Genomic DNA, 27,309 nt, shown 5'->3' with positions numbered 1-27,309 from the left:
CGTAAATCAGAGGTGGAGACCCACCGGCCGTGGAATATAGCTCATCTTCGGCCTTACTACACCGGAGCCATAGGCTCCTCTTATGTACATATTATTGACAATGTATATATTATGATGATCAATATAATAGACCGGCATCCCTGCTAAAGCAGGGTCTCTGCCGTTATTCTTTAAAATGTTTTTGGTTACATGGGGGCTTCTGTTTATAAAGCGGAGTTCTAATTACCCATGGATCCGGCTCATAAGCCACACATAAAAAAAACTTGGGGGATTACCACCCAAGGTCAAAAGGAGCCAAAGAGAGTCTCTTGCAAAGCACAACTCAAACATAGGCACCCATTGAGCACAGCTCAAAATATTACTAGGGGGCTCTTTGCTTCTACAAGAACAAAGAGTCTATAACCTTGTAATAGGCTATAAAAGCCAGGCTTGGAAGCCAGGTGTATTCACCTAAAACCCTGGGTTATCCTGCCTTTTTTAAGTAAGCCACTCCGCCCAGGTAATCCTGTAGACCCGTCAAACGTTTGACAAGTCAATCTTATAAAGACCCTAAACTTGTCATAGTTAAAAGGACGATTGGTTGATGTGAGGTCCATCTTATAAGGCTTTGTAAAATGGTTTAACTCAGTGGCCTGGCAGCCCATGAAAAGCCTCACAGTTTTTGCATATTTTCTTTTGAAATCTTTCTGATATTTCTTTTGAAGCGTTTTATACTAATCCGGTGTTTATTGACCTGGCCTGGCTATTGATTATAAGTCGGCCGAGCAAATTGAAAGTATTGCTGGTCTTTATTGACCCAGCTTCGCTGTCAATTATAAATCGTCAGGATGCACTCAGCTATAATCTGGCGTTCATTGAGCCGGTCCGGCTTTCGGCTACAAGTCGCCCGTATGATATACGGATAATCCAGTGTTTATTATAACCCGATACAACTTTCCTATAAACTGGCACAACATGAAGGAGTTGCCAGTACTCAAGGTTTGGGTTATCACCCTAACTACAAAAAGTTGGTAAACCAACGATGTGAATCAATATCACAAGTATGATATATCTCATATTTGATTATTCTTAAGTACAACCTTGGTTATAAACCCAGGTTATATATTGGGCAATATGACCTATCCGGCGATAAACCATCAGGACACTTTCAACTTGTTATATGCAGAAACAGGTCAAATAAAGCTGCTAAGGATCATAAGTAGACATAACATAAATCATGGCGGATTAACAGTATCACGCAAAGTGAATATGCACGATGGCATAGCAGACCAAGTTTTTAGACTAGCCTATTACAAGGCGTTTTCATGCCCAAAAGGATAATTGTCTTCTCAGCAAAGATTGCGGTATGCAGAAGGCTAAACCGGCCTCCAGATCACGATTCTTCGTCGGGCTGACTGGACGGCTGCGGATCCTCCTGTGCCGGTTCATCCGCCTCCTCTCCACCCAGCGGCTGGAAGTCAATGGTTGTCTAGTCGATTCCAGTTAGGTCCTTGAATTCAGCTTCGTCGCTTATAAGGGTGGAGGAGTCAACATCAGGGGCATAGGTATGCTTACGGATTGGCGGGATACGATATTCCACATCATGAGTTAGCGCAGCAAGTCGTTTGTTGTCAGCATCCACTACTGGAATCAGGCACTTTGCCATCTTCCATGGCAGATGGCAAAGCCACGGACGGCGGATGGCAAAGGGCTTTGCCATCTGCCAGCAGATGGCAAAGGGCCGGCTGAATAAACTCTGGTAAAGGCTTCTTTGCCGTCTGCTGGCAGATGGCAAAGGGCCTGTAGCCTTTGCCATCAGCTGGCCGATGGCAAAGCCTGAGGAATGGGGTTAGCCACGTTAGGGGGCTAACGGCGTGCTTTGCCATCCGCCAGCAGATGGCAAAGGCTGCAGGCTCTTTGCCATCTGCCAGCTGATGGCAATGGGTGCAGGATCTTTGCCATCAGCCAGCTGATGGCAAAGGCTGCAGGATCTTTGCCATCTGCCAGCTGATGGCAAAGGCTGCAGGCTCTTTGCCATCCACCAGCTGATGGCAAAGGCTGCAGGCTCTTTGCCATCCGCCAGCTGATGGAAAAGGATGCATGCTCTTTGCCATCTGCTAGCTGATGGCAAACAGAACAAATAGGCCAGACGAGCGCATTACAGGTTGCTGCCACGTGGCCTCTTTGCCATCTGCCAGCGGATGGCAAAGTGCCTACATTGCCTCATTTAATTTTGTTTTTTCTTATATCAATTCATTTTCATAGAAAATCAAACATATATATATATGACCAATATAGCATATTCAACACATATTACCAATAGTCATGAACGCAAATATATCCAACACATGTTACCAATAGTAGCAAGTTTCATCCATACATATACATAGTTTCATCAATATTACACAGTTTCATCATAGGTAGCGAGTTTCACAAAGTCAAAACAAAAACTAAAGACAAGCACTCCATCAACCCAAGCTTCCATGATCTGAAGCAAATCTACAAAATGGGAAAGAAGAAAGTTAGAAGAAGAAGACTAGAATAAGAAGATTATTATGATGCAACTTATATCTGTAAAATAGGTCATTTTGGAGCTAAGTATGGTTATTATGTCATTTTTGAGCTAGCTAAGCATACTAAGTCATTTTGGTGTAAAAAATGCTAAGTAAGGTCATTTTGGAACTAAGCATATATATTATGTCATTCTAGAGCTAGCTTAGCATATTAAGTCATTTGGAGGAAAAAATGCTAAGTATAGGTCATTTTAGAGCTATCCTAGGTTAAATAGGTCAATTTTGAGCTAGCTAAGCATATTAAGTCATTTTGGAGGAAAAAAATGCTAAGTATAGGTCATTTTCGAGCTATCCTAGGTTAAATAGGTCAATTTAGAGCTAATTAAGCAAAGCACTAGGCAAAACTTACCGTCAACCTGTAGGTGAAGGATCGGGGTTCTTGCTCGCAGTAGTGGCAGACGGAGGAGGATTGGGGTTCTTGCTCGCGCCAATGGCAGACGTCGATGCTTGTCGGGAGTTATGCTGTACCAAATTAAAGATCATTTGCAATGTCTTGTTAGCATGATGCAACTCAAATGTGAAGACTAATAAGTAATGTCCATTCAAATGAAAATCACCGTGTCCGCCGGAGCAATGACTGGCATCGGCGGAGGGGTCTGACCATTCTTCTCGCACATGGACTGCACATTTGGTTTTGACGAGTCGGTCATATTAGTTACTAATGAAAGGAACATTGCGTGCATGATTTAGCTAATATGTAGAAGAAATATACCGCGAAGAGCTCGTATATGGCCCGGTTAGCCAAGTCGTTCCGGTTCCTCTCCTCCTCCAAAAGCCTAGCCGTCCTCTCCTTAGTCTCCCCCTCCCTCTCCGCCGTCTGCCTCCTTTCCTCTGCCAGAAGCTCCTGGGTCTTTGCTCTCTCTTCCTCAATAGCAGCCTGCAAAACCACTCCTCTTTAGCATTGTAATCATCGACGGTCGCAGACATAATGTAATAGAGGAAAGGTATCTGATTCTGTATAACTAACCTTGATTTCGAGATCCATTGGCCATGGACGAGGCCTTATCTCAGGATCGGAGCTCGTCTGGCGCCTCTTGATCTGCGGGAGAGTGCTAGTACAACGTATCAGTCCATCCCCAATGGCTAACAAGCCATGGTTCCTCCCGCCACCAGATATCATCACCAGCTCAGGATCAATAGGCTGGCTCGGGTTAAAGTCCGGCCCTTTCCTCGCCTTCCCCTCGTCTCTGTACCTCACGAGCTTGTTGTGGGAGGCGTGGTTGGTGAAGTTCTTTGGATCATCAAGATCAGACTCAGAGAATGCCTTGGCCTTCTTATATGGGGCACTATGGGCCATGGCATATAGGTCGAACAGCTCTGGCACATCCGTCTTGTTGTGTCACGCCTAAAAGAGAGGAACAAAGTATTGGTTAAGGGCTCAAGCTAGCATGAAGACTGAATTTCCATGAATCATGAAGCAAACCACATACCCAGTTATCGCCATACTGATATAGGTTGAAGCTGCCTTGATGGTGTGGCACGTCGCTCATTTTGCCACGTCGATCCTTTGCATTGTTGTGGGTGGATAGCCATTGGGGAGAGCACCACTCATCCACCAATGCCTCCCAACAATCCAGCCTATCCGCACACCATCTCGGGAGCACCTAAGTTAAGTAAGAGAAATTTGAGAGCTACGCCTACGAATCAAATCAAGGAAACTAAATTCAAGGCCTTAAGAACAGGTAATTACCTTCATGTACTTCTCCTTACTCAGATACTTTGTGCGGCACTTCGACTTGGACATCCTAATACCAATCGACGCGAAGTAGTCTCGAGTAGCCTGCATCCGAGCCCCGTTCCGCCAGTTTTGAAGTAGTCGCCTGCACTCCGCTTCAATAACCCGAGCCGCGGCCTCCTCCTATCCCTCAGCACACCTGTAAAAGGTCTGCAATCAAACAAGAAAACACGGATTAGTACAATCACTAGGGTTTCCAATCAAACAAGAAAACACAATGTAGACGAGAGAGGAAAAATTACCCAAAACGTCTGGATCACAACGTCGGCCACCTTGTGGCACTCGACACCACCGATCCTCTCCCTGGCGGGGCCGGGGAAGCCAAGTAGTGCTCCCAGGTCATTCCTAGCTCTGGAACCTGGCCCTCACTGGGCAACGTGACCCACCCCGGGAAGCTCTGGTGACAAATCACACCAAGGACTGTGTTAGACCTGCGGACACCATGACCGTGTTTCCAAGACCTGAAGTATGACAAGGCTAACGCATTAGATATTCAAAAAACGTGAAGGCAAAAGGTTAAAAAAGAGTAAATGCACTTACTTCTCCCCATCACGCGTAATCAACCACCTCTGGTCATGGGTCACCGGGGTGGGCGGGAGCTTTGTATCACCATGCTGGTAGACATTGCCCCCCTCAACCAGCTCACTCTCGCTATAGCTATTAGAACTATAGCCACCCTCGTCACCATCAGCATGGCCACTCGACTCCGGCCAGTCCCCCAATCGGTTCGGCTGCGACGTAGCCTGATCCAGAGTCTCGTGGGACGGAGCCTCAGGGACCGGAGTCTCGTGGGGCGAAGGCTCGTCGGCCCGAGGCTCGTGGACCGGGGTCCGAGACGGGTCCACCTCAGGCGACTCCATCTCAGACGGGGCAGTCCTGTGGTCAGGTGAACCAGCTGAGGGTGGCGGCGAGGAAGGTGTAGTGGCAGCCTTCCTACCTCTCCCGCCACCACTTCCACCTTTACTAGCCTTCTCCTTCTTCTCCCCCCCCCCCCGACCTCTCCCGGCCAAAGAAGAAGCGACCGCCGGTGGTGTCTTCATACTGAGATCTAGAGCTCTCCGGAGGGTCTGGGGTGGAATGGAACTACCCCTCCCACCACGCGCCGAGGAAGGAGCCTTGGAGCGCTCTCGACCCGTGCCAACCATCTGTCAACACCTGCAATGACAAAGAGTAAACAAAATTAGTACAACATAAAAAAAGAATACCTGACATGAATAATAATATGTATATAATTTAAGTGTATCATCATCATGAACATAAAAAAATGAAATACCTAACATGAACTATAATATTAATCTTCATCATCTATATATGCTTCAGGGTCAATAAATGCATCATCATCATCACTATCAGTAATGACGTGCTCATCATCATCATCAATAAATGCATCAACATGTGGAAGGCCTCCTTTACGTAATTGGTCAAGCATTGACAGGTCATCCGTAGCAGTAACCTCTTCTTGTTCTGGCTCTTCTTGTTCCGGCTCATGCTCGGATTCACTGTCGCTGTCTACTTCAATGTTCTGGGGTGAAGTAGAGCGGTTCTTGAAATGTTTTTTGGAAAGACGTGTTTCTTGGAAGAACTCTCCTTCATATGTGTCTGGGTTAATGTGAGGTTCATGATCCTCTTCATTGGGGGGAGGTGGTCTAACATGTGGCGGCACTTCATAAACAACATCCCAACCATTGAGATCTGGATCACTTTGGCAAGCCCACTGTAGATAGAAAACTTGGGTTGCCTGTTGAGCCGTAATATAGACATCGGGAACATCCAAATGGGTGCTTTGTTTGATTTCGACTAGCCCTAAATGTTCATGAGTCCTTCTAGTCTCGTTTGGCTGGAACCAATAACATTTGAAGACTACGACGTTCGGTGGGTTTGCACCATAGAATAGAAGTTCATAAATTGCTTCAAATCTTCCATAATACTCGGTATCTCCTTCGTCGATAGCAGAGACACAACAATTTGTAGACTTTCGGTCGGCCATAGATAGCTCTTTAGCATAGGTACGAAAGCGATACCCATTGATGTCGTATTTGTCAAATGAACGGACCTTATAGTCAAAACCATTAGCGACTTGTCTCAATTCGGCGTCCATAGACTCTGAACTAGCCGACAAGTTTAATACAAAATGATTGTTGCATTAGCTGGAAAATAGATGAAGAAATGAAATGGTCTAATGGAAATTACCGTTTGTTTGAACCAAGAGATGAAACCGGGATAGCCGCATCCATGCATTGCCAGAAGCTCATACTCTTCGACGGAATCCTTTTGGATCACCGCTCCATACGAGAATTTGGCGAGATATCGACTGTATCAAATATCCGGGAATAAGAGCAGTTCAAAGGAATTAGAGGTTGCGAAACAATGTACCGAGAACTTACTCGATGTACGGTCGCACTTCTGTTAGATTGTTCAAGATATACAACGTAATGGTCCGCCATTCGTCGACATCCAACAATAAGGGAGTATAAGCACCGGTTGGTGCGAGCTTCCCTTTGAATAGGCTGAGGTTGGATCCACCCTTTTTAGGGTCGCCAGCATTGTACCGAGGCTTCGGATTATGCAAATGATGATTTTTGGCTTCGTAGTGTGCTGTCACGAAGTTTGCCGCCTCAGTAATGAATGCCTCAGCCATCGATGCTTCAATTCAACATTTATTTTTACATTTTGCTCAAAGTGTCTTCTGCATCCTCTCAGTTGCGTAGCACCAACGATTCTGCATAGCCCCCCCCCCCAATCGTGCCTCGGTCGGGAGATGCAAAATTAAATGCTGCATTGGATTAAAGAAGCCCGGTGGAAAGATCTTCTCTAACTTGCAGATCAACTCCAGCGCCAACTCTTCCAGTTCTTCTAGCAAGCCAGACGATAGTTCTTTCGCACAAAGAACATGGAAGAAATAGCTCAGCTCTGCCAGTACTAGCCATTCATCCTCAGGGATAAAGCCACGCAACAGCACCGGCATTACCCGCTCAAGCCATATGTGCCAATCATGACTCTTGAGACCAAATATTTTTAATTTTTCAAGGCTCGCTCCCCTCTTTAGATTCGTTGCATACCCATCGGGGAACATCAACTCGTTTTTCACCCACAGGATAATTTCCCTCATATCTGGCCTTCCAAGATTGAACCATGCCTTTGGCTTCGCCCAGTTCTTCGTTCCTTTCAGTTGTCGCATGTTTTGTAGCGGTCTATCACATAGAGCCTCCTTGTCGACTCTAGCCTTAGGATTATCCTTTGTTTTCCCCTCTATGCCGAACAATGTACCAAAGAGGACCTCGCCGACATTCTTTTCAGTGTGCATCACGTCGATGTTGTGTGGGAAAAGGAGGTCTTTGAAGTAAGGCAGGTCCCACAAGCATGTCTTGTGAGTCCAGGCGTGTTCCGAATTATACCCCTTGAAATACCCTGGATGCTTTGGATCTGGCTCGAGAGCGTTTAACTGATCTAGAGTCTGTTGGCCTGTCAACGCAGGTGGTGCAGAGTTTTTGACAACTCTACCTTTGATGAAGTTCTTCTTGTCTTTTCTGAACTTATGACAAGGATCCAGGAACTGTCTATGCATGTCGAAGCAAGAAAACTTGCCACCCGCCTGCAACCGACGAAACTCAAGAGCTGCCTTGCATGTGGGGCACGGGAACCTACCATGCACACACCAGCCAACGAATAGCGCATATGCCGGCACGTCATGCATCGAGTACATGTACCACACACGCATTAGGAAGTTTTTTTTGTAGTGGCGTCGTATGTCTTGATCCCATTGTCCCAAGCTTCTTGCAATTCATCCTTAAGCGGCTGCATGTACACATTCATACTCTTCCCCAGATAGTTGGGCCCCAGAATTATCAACGTTAGGAAAATGTTCTTTCTTTGCATAATCTGTCCGGGAGGGAGATTGAGTGGAATGACAAATACATGCCAACAGTTGTATTGGGCTGCCATCATACCAAACACGTTGAACCCATCTGTGCTTACGGCAATTCGAGGATGCCTTGGATCTGCCGCTTTAGCATGATGTATTGCATCGAAGCGCTTCCACGCAAAACCATCTGATGTGTGTACCAACATCGGCTCCCCATCTGCATCCAGTCCGGTTCTTTTGCCCAATTTGTGCCATGTCATCTGTCTGGCCGTCTCTTCGACCATGAAAAGACATTGAAGTCTTGGTATGATTGGCATATACCGAAGAACATTAACTGGGATTTTCGTTCGACTCTTCTCACCCATACCGTTGTCTACCACAACATACCTGGAAGACTGGCAAACGGGAAAATACTTCAAGTCCGCATACTCAAGCCTAAATAAGGCACATCCTTTCTCACAGGCATCTATCTTCTCATAGGGCATCTTAAGTACGCGAAGGATTTTGCCCGACTGGTACAGGTTTGCAGGCATTACATGGCCTTTGGGTGGAAAGCGTCCAAATAGTGTCATCATCGCGTCGTAGCATTCTCTGCCCAAGTTGAATCGAGCCTTTAGAGCCATTACTTGTGCGATGGCATCCAGCTGACAAAGCTCAGTGTGCTCGTGGAGAGGACGTTTTGAAGACTCCAACATATCATTGAAGGCCTTTGCAGATTCCTCCATCTCATCATCCGAATCCCGAGCATCATCAAAGTCTTCCACCATGTCTTCCATCCCGGTACCGTGCTCGTCAGTGCGACGACGGCCCTCCTTAGCTCTGGCACATTGGGCAGACCCACCATGAAATGTCCAGACCGTATAATTAGGCGTAAAACCCCACTTCTGTAGGTGTTTGCTCATTTCAAACTCCGACCGCTTATGATAGTTGTCGCACTCAACACAGGGGCACCAGGTTTGTCTCTGTCCATTTGCAAATGCGACTCTCACAAACCCCTTGGTCTTTATTATCCATTCGTGGGTCATGTCTTTCTGACTAGTGTGACCGGTGTACATCCACGCACGATCACTCATCTTGCCTAGCTACTAGACACACAAGAAATATATACATAATTCAACAAACCATATTCATCAGTTAATAGAGTTTGTCAGTTTTATTACGCCCATGCAACCTAGACGCTAATAGGTAAAGATAGGTCCTAATCCCACCCAAGTATGTGTAGATTGGGTTCGTTTTCCCATGCTCTACTCCGGATCCAACGCAAAATTTCGGCAGCATCTCCTCGCTGTTCTCCTGATACACATCTCGGCAATAAGCAGAGAGGATGTGTACCCGGAGAACAACAGAGAGGCACTGACGAAATTCTGCATCGGATCCGGAGCAGAGCATATGGGAAAACGAACCCAATCTACACATACTCGGGCTGTCCATGGATAACGTTGGACAATTCGAAAGAATCACGGTTATAAATATGCAAATGCATGCATATTTATAGATGTAACCCTTTCGAACGGGAGACGCATAGTGGTCATGCATACTGATGATTCAATCTACCTATAGCTAGCATGTTTCATCGGCACGAAGACCGGAACATAGAAAATGATTGGGGGAGGAGGAGATGTCATTTGTGCTCACCCACGAACATCGGGGCAGAGCTCGTTGAACGCACGGGGAGGTCGTCGAACCCCAGACCCTCGCAGCGACGAAACAACTGCACATTTAAATCCACCCGATCAACACAAATATACATGCCTTTCAGTGTGCAATTAAATAGTCTGTCCACTGTACAATGTGATTTTTTTCAGTAGGGGTATAGGTGAGAACTCATAGACATCTTACCTTGGGCAAGAATTGGGCAAGAAGTGCTCAAGCGAGGAAACAAGAGTGATCAAGGCTGGATCAAGCCCAATCTCCTCCTTTGCCTCCCTTAATGTTGTTGCTGCATCATCAGCATCACCCTCCTCTGCCTTTCCTCTGGGCAATGCAACCTCCCCTGCAAATCTCAAGTGGAGAAAACAAAATCAGATAGGGTTTATCCAGCTCGTGTCTAGGTTGGTATCTATTTGTGAACCTGATTGTTCAAATATAAAAGCTAATTAAGCCAAACCAGCACTAAACAGAAAAAGCTAGGTTAAAATCCACTTAAAATTAGGGAGTGTCTATTTAGTACTTGATTGTTTTTCAATTCGGTAACATTCACATTTCCTGACAAATAAACGGAGGACACTTGTATGTCCAAAAAAACCCACCCCGGCGACTGTATGCTTTCTATTTCTAAAAAATGGGTCGGGCTAGACTGTCACCCAGTTTCAACTAAACCTGAACCACAAATACCCTGGACCATGGTGAACAACTGCCCATCAGCTTGCGACCCACCAAACAGCCGAGAGCAGATCGTGTGCTCCGGAGTATCGAGTACTCCGGCTGCACCACGGACAGCAGAGCCGTTGGATTAAATATGTAGGTACAAGATTGAATCTGTACGCCCATATTACACAAATTGTAGAACGGCCCCCATATAACTACAGAATAACTATAACGTTCCAATTGTAGATGGGCCGCCCCAGATTTGGAACAGAAAGTATACGCACATAGTTGTTCGTTCCCCTAAAAAACGTAGCTGCTCGTTTTCAGTTATAAAAGGGATATCTGGTCATTTGAAGCTAATGCTTTCAGCGTCCTGACCTTCATCCAACAAACATGACAGCAGCTCTATAGTACAGATAGGACCATGTAATTTCCAAGATGACATACCAAAATAAACACAATACAAACAGATTTAGCAAGGTAAAGGTAATTCAAAGAAAATGAAGAATTAGTAAGCGCATAAACCAAAGTCTAAACTGAAAAAAAATCTGCATCAGGAACGTAAAGACGACAACATCAAGTGTATTAACCATCTTTGTCAAATTAGAAGGCAACGCAGCAAATACTGGACACATTTTAATCAGCGAGGAGCAAAATGTAAAAACCATTTGAGTCGTCATGGCCAACTTGGTAAATAGAGCAATGTACTGATGTTGGACTTTCATGGAGGCTACTTGCTCTGCAAACAAGAAAGGGCACTAGGAAAACCTGACAAAGGACATGGTACTATTTCAACTATGGTTGGGAATCTGTAGGAATACAGTGCCATTTTTTTACACCTTAATAAGGAAGGCCAAGTCAGGATCAACTAAAGCAGACATTGGAATACATATAGAAGTTGAAGAAAATGAAATACAAACAAACATCTTTGTTTCAGGAGCTGACAAACAAGCCACTTCCCCGTTAGAAACAGAGACTATGGCCCTTGATGTCGCTGCATAAATAATTTCCAAATTCATATGCAAGCAGGTCATTTTTCTGGTGGATAATCTGACTCTGGACAAGGCAAACCTATATGTTAATATCCAAACCGGGAGCAACAGATGTTGGAGAAGCATTGCAGCTATTTTGTATCTACATGGGGATATTTTGTATCTACATGGGCAAACCAAGGTCATCTTTTTCTGAATGTATATCAAGGTTATGTCGTACATATGTAGTTTTATATCAAGAAACAACAAGAAGAGAATTTTGTCAATTTTGGTTGAATTCCAATTGCAACTTCGACTGCAAGTCTGAACATTGTTTTTTGAAAGGGGGAAGACCCCGACCTCTGCAAGTCTGAACATGGACATGAGAAACTCCAAATTGCGTCCTGACCACGAAGGTCCAACACTTACAGTGTAAATCCCCTAGAAATTATAGTCCATATTAGCACAAGAATTTAGAAAGAAAAGTACCAGAGATTTAAACTACGGTGGATGGCGCGGTGGCAGGGAGGGCCACAGGGAGGGGGCGGCGCCATGGCCTGGCTCGGTGGAGGGGCGGGCGCAGGGGCACGCCGCGATGGCCGGGAGGGCCGCGGGGCACACCGCGGTGGCCGGGAGGGCCGCGGGGAGGGGGCAGCGCCGCGGCCTGGATCGATGGAGGGGAGGGCGCAGGGGCGGGCTGCGGTGGCGGGGAGGGCCGCGGTGGCCAGGAGGGCCGCGGGAGGGGGCAGCGCCGCGGCCTGGAACGGTGGAGGGGCGGGCGCATGGGTGGGCTGCGGTGGTGCTGGGCGGTGGCGGGGAGGGGTGGGCCGCGACGGTGCTGGGCGGTGGCTGGGAGGGGCGGGCCGGCGAGGTGTTGGGCGGTGGCGGGGAGGGGCGGGCCGGCGGGGTGCTTGGCACTGGTAGGGAGGGGCGGGCCGGCTGCGTTGCTGGGCGGCGTCGGGTACGTGGGGTGGGTCGCGCGGCTGCGGTGGTGGCTGGGAGAGGTGGGGAGAGAGAGAGGGGGGGCCGCGCTGGAAGAGAGAGGGGGAGAGAGAGTGGTGGGGCCGGGCTGGGAGAGAGGGGAGGAGCTTTTTTTGAAGAAGAAGAGAGGGGAGGAGATAGTCCCACCTCTTTGCCATCAGCCAGCGGATGGCAAAGGCCCATATCTTTGCCATCAGCCAGAAGATGGCAAAGCCCCACCTCTTTGCCATCAGCCAGCTGATGGCAAAGAATCTTTGTCATCGATTGGCTGATGGCAAAGAAGTGGGGCTAGTGGGCCGTTACAGCTCCGTTATCCACTGGGCCAACCCACTTCTTTGCCATCTGCCAGCAGACGGAAAAGATTCTTTGCCATCGGCTGGCAGATGGCAAAGAGGTGGGGTTGATTGGCCGTTACAGCACTGGACCCCACCCACCTCTTTGCCGTCTGCCAGCGGACGGCAAAGATTCTTTGCCATCGGCTGGCAGATGGCAAAGAACTAGCTGATGGCAACCAGGTTCTTTGTCATCTGTCAGTTCTTTGTCGTCTGTTTTTTGTAAGCTGATGGCAAAGACGTTCTTTGCCATCCGCTGGCAGATGGCAAAGAACTGACTGATGGTAAATTCTCTGTTTCCAGTAGTGATCATAAACCGCCTAATAATGAGAAAGATCTATTTCTTCAGCCAATTTGCTCGCTAATGGGCGCATTTCCTTCGTCAAAACTCGAAGATCGTCATTATCAAACTCTGACCTGTCTTCCTTTATGCTCGGATAGCCGCATCCTATGTTAGCCGAGTCAAGACCTGGTATCCAGGCTTTAGCCCAGATTAGTGCAGTCAGAGCACCTGCCCTTGCAGCTGATATTTTTAACTCGTCCAACTGGGCAGGAAGCATTGGCAGCTTTTCTAATGTTTCCTTGATCAGGGTTGGGGGTGGTTTGTTATGAGCGATAGTACAAATGATTCGTTATGCGCTGGTATATAACTGCTCTATAAGAGTATAGGCAGCCTTCAACTTCTTCTGCATATCAGAGCCCAGATGGGTAATGCGAGATCCTGCATCATTGCACATATTGATAAACTGGCAGTTTATGGGATAATACATGTTGAAGCTTCTCATAAGGGTGCTTACCAAACACAGCAGTGGTCATGGCATTGATTTGCCGCTTCAAGCCAGCCAGTTCTTCTGCTACCGGATTAAGGGTTGTTTCAGCGTCCTCCACCCGTTTTAGCAGTGCTACTTTTTCAGCATCCCATCCTGCCCGTTTGCTTTTAGAGCCTTCTTTCAGTTGTTGCATGGCTGTTAAAGCGCCAGTCAGCTCTTCTTTAGCCTTGGAAGTTTCTACTTGCTGGGACTTAATATTTTCCTGAAGGTCGGTGATTTGAGATTCTTTTTGGCTCAGATCAGCCTATAAGAGACATTTAATGAGTTAGAAGTGCATATTTGAAGTCCCAAGCACATAACATGTTATACACTTGGCACTTGGGAGCTAATGAATATGGCTTTTATCAACTGACATTTTAAGTCCCAAGCATATAACAAGTTATATACTTGGCACTTGGGGGCTAATGTATATTTGCTCAAGTCAAAGTTACGGATTTTTTCTTCCTCAATCGGTCTACAAAGATGGTTATCAAGAATTTTGGAAGCTTCATGATAGAAAGGTACCGATTCATCCTAAAGGTATGAACCGGTCCGTTGGGGGCTACACAGGCAAAGTTGAAGTTTTACGAAGTCCCGATTCACGTTGATATCATAAACCGGCCCTTGGGGGCTGCTGGAGTTGATATTAGAAATTGGACACAAGAGAACAATTATGAAGAGTTAACCGTGTTTACCTCATATCGCTCCTTCATCAGGCCCACTAAACCGGCCTCATAGTCGCGGCTTGTATACAGGCGGTTTAAGAAGCCGGAGTGAATCTCTTGGGCGTTGAGGTGGGCATAGCTGGATAAATCTATTTTCCACTTTCCCTTATCCATAGCAGAAAATTCTTCCTTGGCACTATTCTTTGATAAAGCGACAGGATTGCCAGGGGTGGTGTGGCCGATGCCAGTCACAATGACATCATCTGATTGGTCATCAGCCTCTTTGGCTAGGCTTGGCGTTTTATCTGCAGCTTTGGCCGGACTTGGCGGGTCAGTAGCATGGCTAGTGGCATCATCTTCCATCGGTTCAGCGAAGGTTTCATGATGTTCTGGTGGTGGATCATCATGTATAGCGTCAGCATTCGGCTCAGATTGTTCTGGGATCTGTTCTGGTTCAGTGGTCGGGTTATCATCAGTCGGTTCATCCAATTTGGCCCTTTTGCTAGGCCTGGCCTTGGCTCTGAAAGGAAAAGACATAAAGGTTAGTATAATAAACAAGTATAAAGCGTCAAGAGTTAAGTTTAAAGTGCTCACCCAGGAATAGTCTTGAGAGGAGGGATTTGTGTGGCAGTCGACTCGCCGGATGATGAATGAGGTGTTCCCTGATAGTTTGAATCAGACGGATTAAGAGGCTGCCTGAAATAACTTGCCTTGGGATAAGGAGTATCAGAAATATATGAGACCTCTGATTGACATTTCCGGGTTGAAGTGTTCAGTAAACCGGCTGAAGTAATTACATGGCCGCTGTGCCGGGTTGTGCGGCGAGCTTCATGCTACTGTTTCTTCAAAAGAAATTGGGATCCAGATAAGCTAGAGGGTGTGAAAATCTTACTTTCCGGATTTCTTGATGGGTTTTTTGTGTTGGTAGAGGATCTGAACCGGAGTAAAGAATAATTACCTCTACATCATCAGCTTGGCTGGCTTCAGCGTCATCCTGATAATAGTCATTCTCAATGAGGTGTATGAAAAAAGAACCAAGAGAATCAAGTTCTACCTCTGATTCCGGACTATCCAGATCATCATCAACGTTTGGTTCAGAGGATTCAACGGTTTTCTTCTTGGCAGGGTTTTTGGTAACCTTAGTCTTGGGGCGAGGTGTCTTTGCCGGTTTATCCTGTGGTTTTTTCTTCTAGAACGGATCATCACCCTGTCAAAGATTGATAATATTTTGAGGGAATATTTAAAAGGATTAGGTTAAAATAACATTTATATGATTCTTATAGCTGGCGGTTTATTGGAAGCGCAGAAGGGACTTAGCCCTATCTCGCTGTAGACAGCCTATGGTTCATTCAGTATTTTCTTAACAGCCTTAGTAACTTCAGCTTCTGTTAGCTGAATGTCCACATGCCATTGAGGGTGTTTTAAGTCACCTATGTACTCGCACATTACACCGGGGCGTCGGCTTAAAGGCAGAATACTCCAGGAGATCCAACAGCGAACAAAATCAATGCATGTTAAACCGTTTGCAACGAAGGCCCAAAGCTTTGAAAGCTGTGGAGCATACCTGGCTCGTTCTTTGGCGCTAAGTCATTGGGGAAACGGATGTGTGTTAGTAAGCCGATGAGGGCGATAACCCAGCAGAGGATTCTCATCAGTTGGAGACGTATCTCGGCAATAAAACCAAGTCTGATTCCAGTCCTTGGGGTGATTATGGTGCTTGGCCTGAGGGAAACTAACATCTTTGCTCTTCTGGATTGAATCCCCGCCAAGTTCAGTATTGGGCCCGTCTACAAATTCGGTACGGTAGTTTAAATAGAAAAAGTCCCTGAACAGTTCAACGGTCGGTTCTTCTTGCAGATAAGCCTCGCAAAACACTTGAAAATTACAAATATTGGACACAGAGTTAGGTCCAATATCTTGAGGGTGGATCTAGAAGCTAGCAAGCACATCACGAAAAAACTTTGACCCGGGAGGGTTAAAACCACGGTTCAGATGATCAACAAATAGAACTATCTCACCATCCTTGGGCTCAGGAGGATTTTCTTGACCGGGGACTCGCCAATGGATTTCATTTTGTTTTGGTAAAGAGCCAGTTATGACACATCCTTTCAGATCTTCTTTTGTAATCCGGGATGGAACCTTACAAGCATAAAAAGTCTTGGCCATTTTTTCGACAACCTGAAGGAAGGTTTGTGCAGGTTTAAGAGTCATGGTTGACAAGCATAAAGCATTGCAGGTTAAGAGACAAAAGGTATTCAGGCATGCAAAATTGTTAAACCAGAGGTTGATGCTGTTATAAATGATAAAGCGATTGGCGGTTTACAAGGGGACTAATGGTATATGGCAGGTTATTTTCTAAAAGATAAACCACCTACATGGATAATGAGAGTATAGATCTGAAGCCGAAAAATGACTAAGTGAGGAAGAACAAGTTTCACAGTTTCACATTACAATTTCAGATCTACCACATGTTAGGAAAAGGAAAATATTTAGACCTAAAGGTTGGTGCTTGAGCAGTTCATGAAGTTCCAGATCGGGGTTTTATACACAAAAGAGATGATCTGATGGCAAAAGAAGGACTATCATTGCTACCGCACAAGAGTATATTAGGTTTGGAGTCTATCATATTGGCTCTAATGAAGGACAGGGGAAGAACACCACGAAGCTTCCATGAGCCCCTGCGAACCCTAAACAGATCTATAGAGGAAAGGAAGAAGAACTCACCGAAACTGTTGAACAGCGGAGAGGCGCCGCGATTCTCTGGTGCGTTCAGGGTGATGCAGCGGCCAAGGTTGGGGCAGAGGCGATGGTCGACGGCGGCGGGAGCGCTCAAGTACTGAGGCGACGCGAGGTGGAAGAAAGATGAAGAGGCAAGGGGAGAAAAAGAAAGGGACCCTCGGCCCTATTTATAAGACGAAGGGATAAGCGACAGGCGCGGGAATTGAGGAGCCCAAAAAATGGATATGTCATAGAGCTGTCGCCTCGATATTCAGAGGCTCATTAATAAAAGTATGGTATATATGGTTTTTTAATGAACATGTGACGTCATGGCGGTTTATTATAATACTGGAAGATGATGTCATGACGGATTACAAGGTTTACTCGAAGGTATTGAAGAAGAAATTTTCCTAAAGTGTTGAAGATTGACATGAACAGGTTCAAATCAATCTGGGGCCTAATGTTGGGGATATAACTACTGAGTATAAACCGCCCAGGAGGGGCCGGGTTATACCCATAAGGAGTTATCCATATTGAAGCCTATGAAGACAAGGACCATGGCGCTTTGTTATAGAGATCTAAAGGCCCAGGGCCCAAAGACGAATTAGGGCCCGTAGACATAAACTGCCATATGGTGTGTAACTTGTGTTGTAAGATAGGAAAGGGTAGAAACCGAGCCGGACACGTTTATGAGCCGGCCGGGATTCTATAAACTGTCGGGCGTCAACCTTTCTCCATAAAGGGACGACCTGGCAGTGGTTCAAGGACAGACAACAACAACTCGATAGCCAGGAAAAGCGGATTCACTCCCTGGTCATCGAAACCCTAGCAATCCCATCACAACTGGATTAGGCTTTTACCTTCACCGCAAGGGGCCGAACCAGTATAAACTCCTTGCGTCCTTTGTCCCACTTTAACCCCTTTAAGCTAACTACGTTGCGATGGCTCCACGACTAAGTCCTCACACTAGGACATCTGTCGTGACAATCCCATGACAGGGGGGGAAAGGAAAGAGAGGGAGAGAGGGAGGGAAAGAAGGGGGCGTCGCCCCCCTCCTTGTCCAATTCGGACTCCCAAGGGGGGGGCAGCCCTATGGCCCCTCCTTTCTCTCTCACAAGGCCCATGTTGGCCCATTAGTTCCCCCGGAGGTTCCGATAACCCCCCGGCACTCCGATAATTATCCGGTGACCCCTGGAACTCATCCAGTGTCCGAATATAGTCATCCAATATATCGATCATTATGTCTCGACCATTTCGAGACTCCTCTTCATGTCCGTGATCACATCCTCTGAATTATCTTTGGTACATCAAAACACATAAAATCATAATACTGATCGTCACCTAACGTTAAGCGTGCGGACCCTACGGGTTCAAGAACTATGTAGACATGACCGATACACGTCTCCGGTCAATAACCAATAGCGGAACCTGGATGTTCATATTGGCTCCCGCATATTCTACGAAGATCTTTATCGGTCAAACCGCATAACGATATACGTTGTTCCCTTTGTCATCGGTATGTTACTTGCCCGAGATTCGATCGTCGGTATCTCAATACCTAGTTCAATCTCGTTACAGGCAAGTCTCTTTACTCATTTCGTAATGCATTATCCCGCAATGAATGAAGGAAATATGCCCTAGAGGCAATAATAAAGTTATTTTTTATTTCCTTATTTCATGATAAATGTTTATTATTCATGCTAGAATTGTGTTAACCTGAAACATAATACATGTGTGAATACATAGACAAACATAGTGTCACTAGTACGCCTCTACTTGACTAGCTCATTGATCAAAGATGGTTATGTTTCCTAGACATAGACATGAGTTGTTATTTGATCAACGGGATCACATCATTAGGAGAATGATGTTATTGACTTGACCCATTTCGTTAACTTAGCACTTGATCGTTTAAGTTTACTGCTATTGCTTTCTTCATGACTTATACATGTTCCTATGACTATGATATTATGCAACTCCCGAATACCGGAGGAACACTTTGTGTGCTACCAAACGTCACAACGTAACTGGGTGATTATAAAGGTGCTCTACAGTTGTCTCCGATGGTGTTCGTGGAGTTGGCATAGATCAAGAATAGGATTTGTCACTCCGATTGTCGAAGAGGTATCTCTTGGCCCTCTCGGTAATGCACAATACTATAAGCCTTGCAAGCAATGTGACTAATGAGTTAATTGCGGGATGTTGCATTACGGAACGAGTAAAGAGACTTGCCGGTAACGAGATTGAACTAGGTATTGAGATACCGACGATCGAATCTCGGGCAAGTAACATACCGATGACAAAGGGAACAACCTATGTTGTTATGCGGTTCAACCGATAAAGATCTTCGTAGAATATGTAGGAACCAATATGAGAATCTAGGTTCCGCTATTGGTTATTAACCGGAGACGTGTCTCGGTCATGTCTACATAGTTCTCGAACCCGTAGGGTCAGCACGCTTAAAGTTCTGTGACGATCGGTATTATGAGTTTTTGTGTTTTGATGTATAGAAGGTAGTTCTGAGTCCCGGATATAATCACGGACATGACGAGGAGTCTCGGAATGGTCGAGATGTAAAGATCGATATATTGGAAGGTTATATTCAGACACCGGATGAGTTCCGGGGGTTATCAAATAAATAACGGAGAACCGGGAGGTTACCGGAACCTCCCTGGGGGTTATTGGGTATTATGGGCCCAAGTGGAGGAAGAGGAGAGGCGGCCATCTAGGGGCGCGCGGCCCCCCTAGCCCAAACCGAATTGGACTAGGGGGCCGGCCCCCCTTTCCTTCTTCTTCTCCTCCCCTTCCTTCCCCTCTCCTACTAGGACTAGGAAAGAGGGGGGAATCCTACTTGGAGTAGGATTGCCCCCCCTTGGGCGCGCCTCCTCCGCCTTGGCCGCCCCTCCTCCTCTCCCTCCTTTATATACGGGGAGGGGGCACCCCTTGGAGACAACAATTGATCTATTGATCTCTTAGCCGTGTGCGGTGCCCCCCTCCACCATAATTCACCTCAGTTATATCGTAGCGGTGCTTAGGCGAAGCCCTGCGATAGTAGCTTCATCAACATCGTCACCACGCCGTCGTGCTGACGAAACTCTCCCTCGAGCTCTACTAGATCGTGAGTTCGCGGGACGTCACCGAGCTGAACGTGTGCGGAACACGGAGGTGCCGTACGTTCCATGCTGAGGATCGGTCGATCGTGAAGACGTACGACTACATCAACCGCGTTGTTATAATGCTTCCGCTTAACGGTCTATGAAGGTACGTGGACGACACTCTCCCCTCTCGTTGCTATGCATCACCATGATCTTGCGTGTGCGTTGGAAAATTTTGAAATTACTACGTTCCCCAACAAAGAACTCATTAGTCATATTGCTTGCAAGGCTTATATTGATATGCATTACCAACAGGGCCCAGAGATACCTCTCCGACAATCGGAGCGACAAATCCTAATCTCGATCTATGCCAACTCAACAAACACCATCGGAGACACTTGTAGAGCACCTTTATAATCACCCAGTTACGTTATGACATTTGGTAGCACACAAAGAGTTCCTCCGGTATTCGTGAGTTGCATGATCTCATAGTCATAGGAACATGTATAAGTTATGGAGAAAGCAATAGAAACAAACTAAACAATCATCGTGCTAAGCTAACAGATGGGTCAAGTCAATCACATCATTCTCTAATGATGTGATCCCATTAATCAAATGACAACTCATGTTTATGGTTAGGAAACATAACCATCATCGATTCAACGAGCTAGTCAAGTAGAGGCATAGTAGTAACACTCTATTTGTCTATGCATTCACACATGTACTAAGTTTCCAGTTAATAAAATTCTAGCATGAATAATAAACATTTATCATGATATAAGGAAATATAAATAACAACTTTATTATTGCCTCTAGGTCATATTTCCTTCAGTCTCCCACTTACACTAGAGTCAATAATCTAGACTACACAGCAATGATTCTAACACCCATGGAGTCTTGGTGCTGATGATGTTTTGCTCGTGAGAGAGGCTTAGTCAATGGGTCTGCAACATTCAGATCCGTATGTATCTTGGAAATCTATATGTCTCCCTCCTTGACTTGATCGCGGATGGAATTGAAGCGTATCTTGATGTGCTTGGTTCTCTTGTGAAATCTGGATTCCTTTAACAAGGCAATTGCACCAGTATTGTCACAAAAGATTTTCATTGGACCCAATGCACTAGGTATGACACCTAGATCAGATATGAACTTCTTCATCCAGACTCCTTCATTCGCTGCTTCCGAAGCAGCTATGTACTCCGCTTCACATGTAGATCTCGCCACGACGTTGTGCTTGGAACTGCACCAACTGACAGCTCGACCATTTAATAAAAACACGTCTCCGGTTTGTGACTTAGAGTCATCCGGATCAATGGTCAAAGCTTGCATCGACATAACCGTTTATGACGAGCTCTTTGTCATCTCCATATACGAGAAACATATCCTTAGCCCTTTTCAGGTATTTCAGGATGTTCTTGACCACTCTTCAGTGATCCACTCCCGGATTACTTTGGTACCTCCCTCCTAAACTGATAGCAAGGAACACATCAGGTTGTTGGGGAATGTAGCATAATTTTAAAATTTTCTACGCATCACCAAGATCAATCTATGGAGTCATCTGGAAACGAGGGAGAGGGGAGTGCATCTACATACCCTTGTAGATCGCGAGCGGAAGCGTTCAAGAGAACGGGGTTGATGGAGTCGTACTCGTCGTGATCCAAATCACCGATGACCTAGCATCGAACGGACGGCACCTCCGCGTTCAAGACACGTATGGTTGGGAAGACGTCTCCTCCAACTTGATCCAGCAAGGGGGAAGGAGAGGTTGATGGAGATCCAGCAGCACGACGGCGTGGTGGTGGAAGCAACAGCGATCTCAGCAGGGCTTCGCCAAACTCAGCGAGAGGGAGAGGTGTCAGGGGAGGGAGAGGGAGGCGCCAGGGGCTAGGGTGCGGCTGCCCTCCCTCCCCCCCACTATATATAGGACCCCTAGGGGGGCGCCGGCCCTAGGAGATGGGATCTCCAAGGGGGCGGCAGCCAAGGGGGGTGTAGTGCCCCCCAAGCCAAGTGGGGCGCCCCCCACCCCTAGGGTTTCCAATCCTAGGCGCAGGGGGAGGCCCAAGGGGGGCGCACCAGCCCACTAGGGGCTGGTTCCCCTCCCACTTCAGCCCATGGGGCCCTCCGGGATAGGTGGCCCCACCCGGTGGACCCCCGGGACCCTTCCGGTGGTCCCGGTACAACACCGATTACCCCCGAAACTTTCCCGATGGCCGAAACTTGACTTCCTATATATAAATCTTCACCTCCCGACCATTCCGGAACTCCTCGTGACATACGGGATCTCATCCGGGACTCCAAACAACTTTCAGGTTACCGTATACTAATATCTCAACAACCCTAGCGTCACCGAACCTTAAGTGTGTAGTAGACCCTACGGGTTCGAGAGACACGCAGACATGACCGAGACGACTCTCCGGTCAATAACCAACAGCGGGATCTGGATACCCATGTTGGCTCCCACATGCTCCTCGATGATCTCATCGGATGAACCACAATGTCGATGATTCAAATAATCCCGTATACAATTCCCTTTGTCAATCGGTACGTTACTTGCCCGAGACTCGATCGTCGGTATCCCAATACCTCGTTCAATCTCGTTGCCGGCAAGTCACTTTACTCGTACCGTAATGCATGATCCCGTGATCAACCACTTCGTCACATTGATCTCATTATGATGATGCATTACCGAGTGGGCCCAGAGATACCTCTCCGTCATACGGAGTGAAAAATCCCAGTCTCGATTCGTGCCAACCCAACAGACACTTTCGGAGATACCCGTAGTGCACCTTTATAGTCACCCAGTTACGTTGTGACGTTTGGCACACCCAAAGCACTCCTACGGTATCCAGGAGTTCCACAATCTCATGGTCTAAGGAAATGATACTTGACATTTGGAAAAGCTATAGAAAACGAACTACATGATCTTTAAGCTATGCTTAGGATTGGGTCTTGTCCATCACATCATTCTCCTAATGATGTGATCCCGTTATCAATGACATCCAATGTCCATAGTCAGGAAACCATTACTATCTTTTGATCAACGAGCTAGTCAACTAGGGGCTCACTAGGGACGTGTTGTGGTCTATGTATTCACACATGTATTACGATTTCCGGATAACACAATTATAGCATGAACAATAGATAATTATCATGAACAAGGAAATATAATAATAACCATTTTATTATTGCCTCTAGGGCATATTTCCAACAGTCTCCCACTTGCACTAGAGTCAATAATCTAGTTACAATGTGATGAATCGAACACCCATAGAGTCCTGGTGTTGATCATGTTTTGATCTAGGGAGAGGTTTAGTCAACGGATCTGCCACATTCAGGTCCGTATGTACTTTAGAAATATCTATGTCTCCATTTTGAACACTTTCACGAATGGAGTTGAAGCGACGCTTGATATGCCTGGTCTTCCCGTGAAACCTGGGCTCCTTGGCAAGGGCAATAGCTCCAGTGTTGTCACAGAAGAGAGTCATTGGGCCCGACGCATTGGGAATGACTCCTAGGTCGGTAATGAACTCCTTCACCCAGATTGCTTCTTGTGCTGCCTCCGAGGCTGCCATGTACTCCACTTCACATGTAGATCCTGCCACAATGCTTTGCTTGCAACTGTACCAGCTTACTGCCCCACCATTGAGAATATACACATATCCGGTCTGTGACTTAGAGTCGTCCAGATCTGTGTCGAAGCTAGCATCGACGTAACCCTTTACGACGAGCTCTTCGTCACCTCCATAAACGAGAAACATATCCTTAGTCCTCTTCAGGTACTTCAGGATATTCTTGACAGCTGTCCAGTGTTCCATGCCGGGATTACTTTGGTACCTTCCTACCAAACTTACGGCAAGGTTTACATCAGGTCTGGTACACAGCATAGCATACATGATAGACCCTATGGCCGAGGCATAGGGGACGACACTCATCTTTTCTCTATCTTCTGCCGTGGTCGGGCATTGAGCCGTGCTCAATCTCGTATATTTCAATACAGGCAAGAACCCCTTCTTTGATTGATCCATATTGAATTTCTTCAATATCTTGTCAAGGTACGTACTCTATGAAAGACCAATGAGGCGTCTCGATCTATCTCTATAGATCTTGATGCCTAATATGTAAGCAGCTTCTCCAAGATCCTTCATTGAAAAACACTTGTTCAAGTAGGCCTTTATGCTTTCCAAGAATTCTATATCATTTCCCATCAACAGTATGTCATCCACATACAATATGAGAAATGCTACAGAGCTCCCACTCACTTTCTTGTAAATGCAGGCTTCTCCATAAGTCTGCGTAAACCCAAACGCTTTGATCATCTCATCAAAACGAATGTTCCAACTCCGAGATGCTTGCACCAGCCCATAGATCGAGCGTTGGAGCTTGCACACCTTGTCAGCATTCTTAGGATCGACAAAACCTTCTGGCTACATCATATACAATTCTTCCTTAAGGAAACCATTAAGGAATGCCGTTTTGACGTCCATTTTCCATATCTCATAATCATAGAATGCGGCAATTGCTAACATGATTCGAACGGACTTCAGCTTCGCTACGGGTGAGAAAGTCTCATCGTAGTCAACCCCTTGAACTTGTCGATAACCCTTAGTGACAAGCCGAGCTTTATAGATGGTTACATTACCATCCGCGTCTGTCTTCTTTTTAAAGATCCATTTATTTTCTATGGCTCGCCGATCATCGGGCAAGTCAGTCAAAGTCCATACTTCGTTTTCATACATGGATCCTATCTCGGATTTCATGGCTTCCAGCCATTTGTCGGAATCTGGGCCCACCATCGCTTCTTCATAGTTCAAAGGTTCACCATTGTCTAACAACATGATTTCCAAGACAGAGTTGCCGTACCACTCTGGTGCGGAACGTGTCCTTATGGACCTACGAAGTTCAGTAGCAACTTGATCTGAAGTTTCATGATCATCATCATTAACTTCCTCTCTAGTCGGTGCAGGCACCTCAGGAACAATTTCCTGAGCTGCGCCACTCTCCGGTTCAAGAGGCAATACTTCATCAAGTTCTACTTTCCTCCCACTTACTTCTTTTGAGAGAAACTCTTTCTCTAGAAAGGATCCATTCTTGCCAACAAAGATCTTGCCTTCGGATCTGAGGTAGAAGGTATACCCAATAGTTTCTTTAGGGTATCCTATGAAGACGCATTTTTCCGACTTGGGTTCGAGCTTTTCAGGTTGAAGTTTCTTAACATAAGCATCGCATCCCCAAACTTTTAGAAACGACAGCTTAGGTTCCTTCCCAAACCATAATTCATACGGTGTCGTCTCAACGGATTTCGACGGAGCCCTATTTAAAGTGAATGCGGCAGTCTCTAAAGCATAGCCCCAAAATGACAATGGTAGATCGGTAAGAGACATCATTGATCGCACCATATCCAATAGAGTGCGATTACGACGTTCGGACACACCATTACGCTGAGGTGTTCCAGGCGGCGTGAGTTGTGAAACTATTCCACATTTCCTTAAGTGCGTGCCAAATTCGTGACTCAAGTATTCTCCCCCATGATCTGATCGCAAGAACTTGATTTTTCTGTCACGTTGATTCTCAACCTCACTCTGAAATTCCTTGAACTTTTCAAAGGTCTCAGACTTGTGTTTCATCAATTAGACATACCCATATCTACTCAAGTCATTAGTGAGGGTGAGAACATAACGATAGCCACCGCGAGCCTCAACACTCATTGGACCGCACACATCAGTATGTATGATTTCCAATAAGTTGGTTGCTCGCTCCATTGTTCCTAAGAACGGAGTCTTGGTCATTTTACCCATGAGGCATGGTTCGCACGTGTCAAATGATTCATAATCAAGAGGCTCCAAAAGTCCATCTGCATGGAGCTTCATGCGTTTGACACCTATGTGACCAAGGCGGCAGTGCCACAAGTATGTGGGACTATCATTATCAACCATACATCTTTTGGTATTCACACTATGAATATGTGTAACATTACGCTCGAGATTTATTAAGAATAAACCATTCACCAGTGGGGCATGACCATAAAACATATCTCTCATATAAATAGAACAACCATTATTCTCGGATTTAAATGAGTAGCCATCTCGAATTAAACGAGATCCTGATACAATGTTCATGCTCAAAGCTGGCACTAAATAACAATTATTGAGGTTTAAAACTAATCCCGTAGGTAAATGTAGAGGCAGCGTGCCGACGGCGATCACATCGACCTTGGAACCATTCCCGACGTGCATCGTCACCTCGTCCTTCGCCAGTCTCCGCTTATTCCGCAGCTCCTTCTTTGAGTTACAAATGTGAGCAACCACACCGGTATCAAATACCCAGGAGCTACTACGAGTACTGGTAAGGTACACATCAATTACACGTATATCACATATACCTTTAGTGTTGCCGGCCTTCTTGTCCGCTAAGTATTTGGGGCAGTTCCGCTTCCAGTGACCACTTCCCTTGCAATAAAAACACTCAGTCTCAGGCTTGGGTCCATTCTTTGACTTCTTCCCGGCAGCTTGCTTACCGGGCACGGCAACTCCCTTGCCGTCCTTCTTGAAGTTCTTTTTACCCTTGCCTTTCTTGAACTTAGTGGTTTTATTCACCATCAACATTTGATGTTCCTTTTTGATTTCTACCTCCGCTGATTTCAGCATTGAATATACCTCAAGAATGGTCTTTTCCATCCCCTGCATATTGAAGTTCATCACAAAGCTCTTGTAGCTCGGTGGAAGTGACTGAAGGATTCTGTCAATGACCGCGTCATCCGGGAGATTAACTCCCAGCTGAGTCAAGCGGTTATGCAACCCAGACATTTTGAGTATGTGCTCACTAACAGAACTATTTTCCTCCATCTTACAACTGAAGAACTTGTCAGAGACTTCATATCTCTCGACCCGGGCATGAGCTTGGAAAACCATTTTCAGCTCTTCGAACATCTCATATGCTTCGTGTTGCTCAAAACGCTTTCGGAGCCCCGGTTCTAAGTTGTAAAGCATGCCGCACTGAACGAGGGAGTAATCATCAGCACATGACTGCCAAGCGTTCATAACGTCTTGGTTCTCTGGGATGCGTGCGTCACCTAGTAGTGCTTCTAGGACATAATCTTTCTTGACAGCTATGACGATGATCCTCAAGTTCCGGACCCAGTTCGTATAGTTGCTGCCATCATCTTTCAGCTTGATTTTCTCTAGGAACGCGTTGAAGTTGAGGACAACGTGGGCCATTTGATCTACAAGACATATTGTAAAGATTTTAGACTAAGTTCATGATAATTAAGTTCATCTAATCAAAT

The 27,309-nt window shown here is 46.1% G+C and overlaps 1 protein-coding gene across 1 annotated transcript; it reads right to left on the bottom strand.

Moving 5' to 3' along the window:
- Positions 1-2,279: 2,279 nt before the first annotated feature.
- Positions 2,280-12,427, bottom strand: LOC125509394 (uncharacterized). The gene is made up of 12 exons (XM_087520021.1): positions 11,917-12,427; positions 9,989-10,142; positions 9,785-9,860; positions 4,828-5,442; positions 4,530-4,748; positions 4,243-4,437; positions 3,983-4,156; positions 3,520-3,897; positions 3,265-3,429; positions 3,110-3,172; positions 2,902-3,014; positions 2,280-2,478 (listed from the first exon to the last, which is right to left on the bottom strand). Exons 8-11 carry the CDS (start codon positions 3,847-3,849, stop codon positions 2,904-2,906), a joined length of 669 nt encoding a protein of 222 aa, XP_087376147.1. The 5' UTR covers positions 3,850-3,897; positions 3,983-4,156; positions 4,243-4,437; positions 4,530-4,748; positions 4,828-5,442; positions 9,785-9,860; positions 9,989-10,142; positions 11,917-12,427; the 3' UTR covers positions 2,280-2,478; positions 2,902-2,903.
- Positions 12,428-27,309: the final 14,882 nt, after the last annotated feature.

Source organism: Triticum urartu, chromosome 1A, assembly GCF_056163025.1.
Source record: "Triticum urartu cultivar PI428250 chromosome 1A, HENAU_Tu73, whole genome shotgun sequence".
NCBI classification, from domain to species: Eukaryota; Viridiplantae; Streptophyta; class Magnoliopsida; order Poales; family Poaceae; genus Triticum; species Triticum urartu.
The sequence above is the reverse complement of the archived record's forward strand: the minus strand, read 5'-3'. Positions and strand labels throughout refer to the sequence as shown.

Excerpts from the sequence above, each read along its gene's own strand:
- LOC125509394 (XM_087520021.1), bottom strand. The coding sequence starts at position 3,849 with ATGGCCCATAGTGCCCCATATAAGAAGGCCAAGGCATTCTCTGAGTCT. Across the intron at positions 3,430-3,519 it reads CAATGGATCTCGAAATCAAG|GCTGCTATTGAGGAAGAGAG; the intron begins GTTAGTTATACA and ends GTGGTTTTGCAG. Across the intron at positions 3,015-3,109 it reads TCATTGCTCCGGCGGACACG|CATAACTCCCGACAAGCATC; the intron begins GTGATTTTCATT and ends AATTTGGTACAG.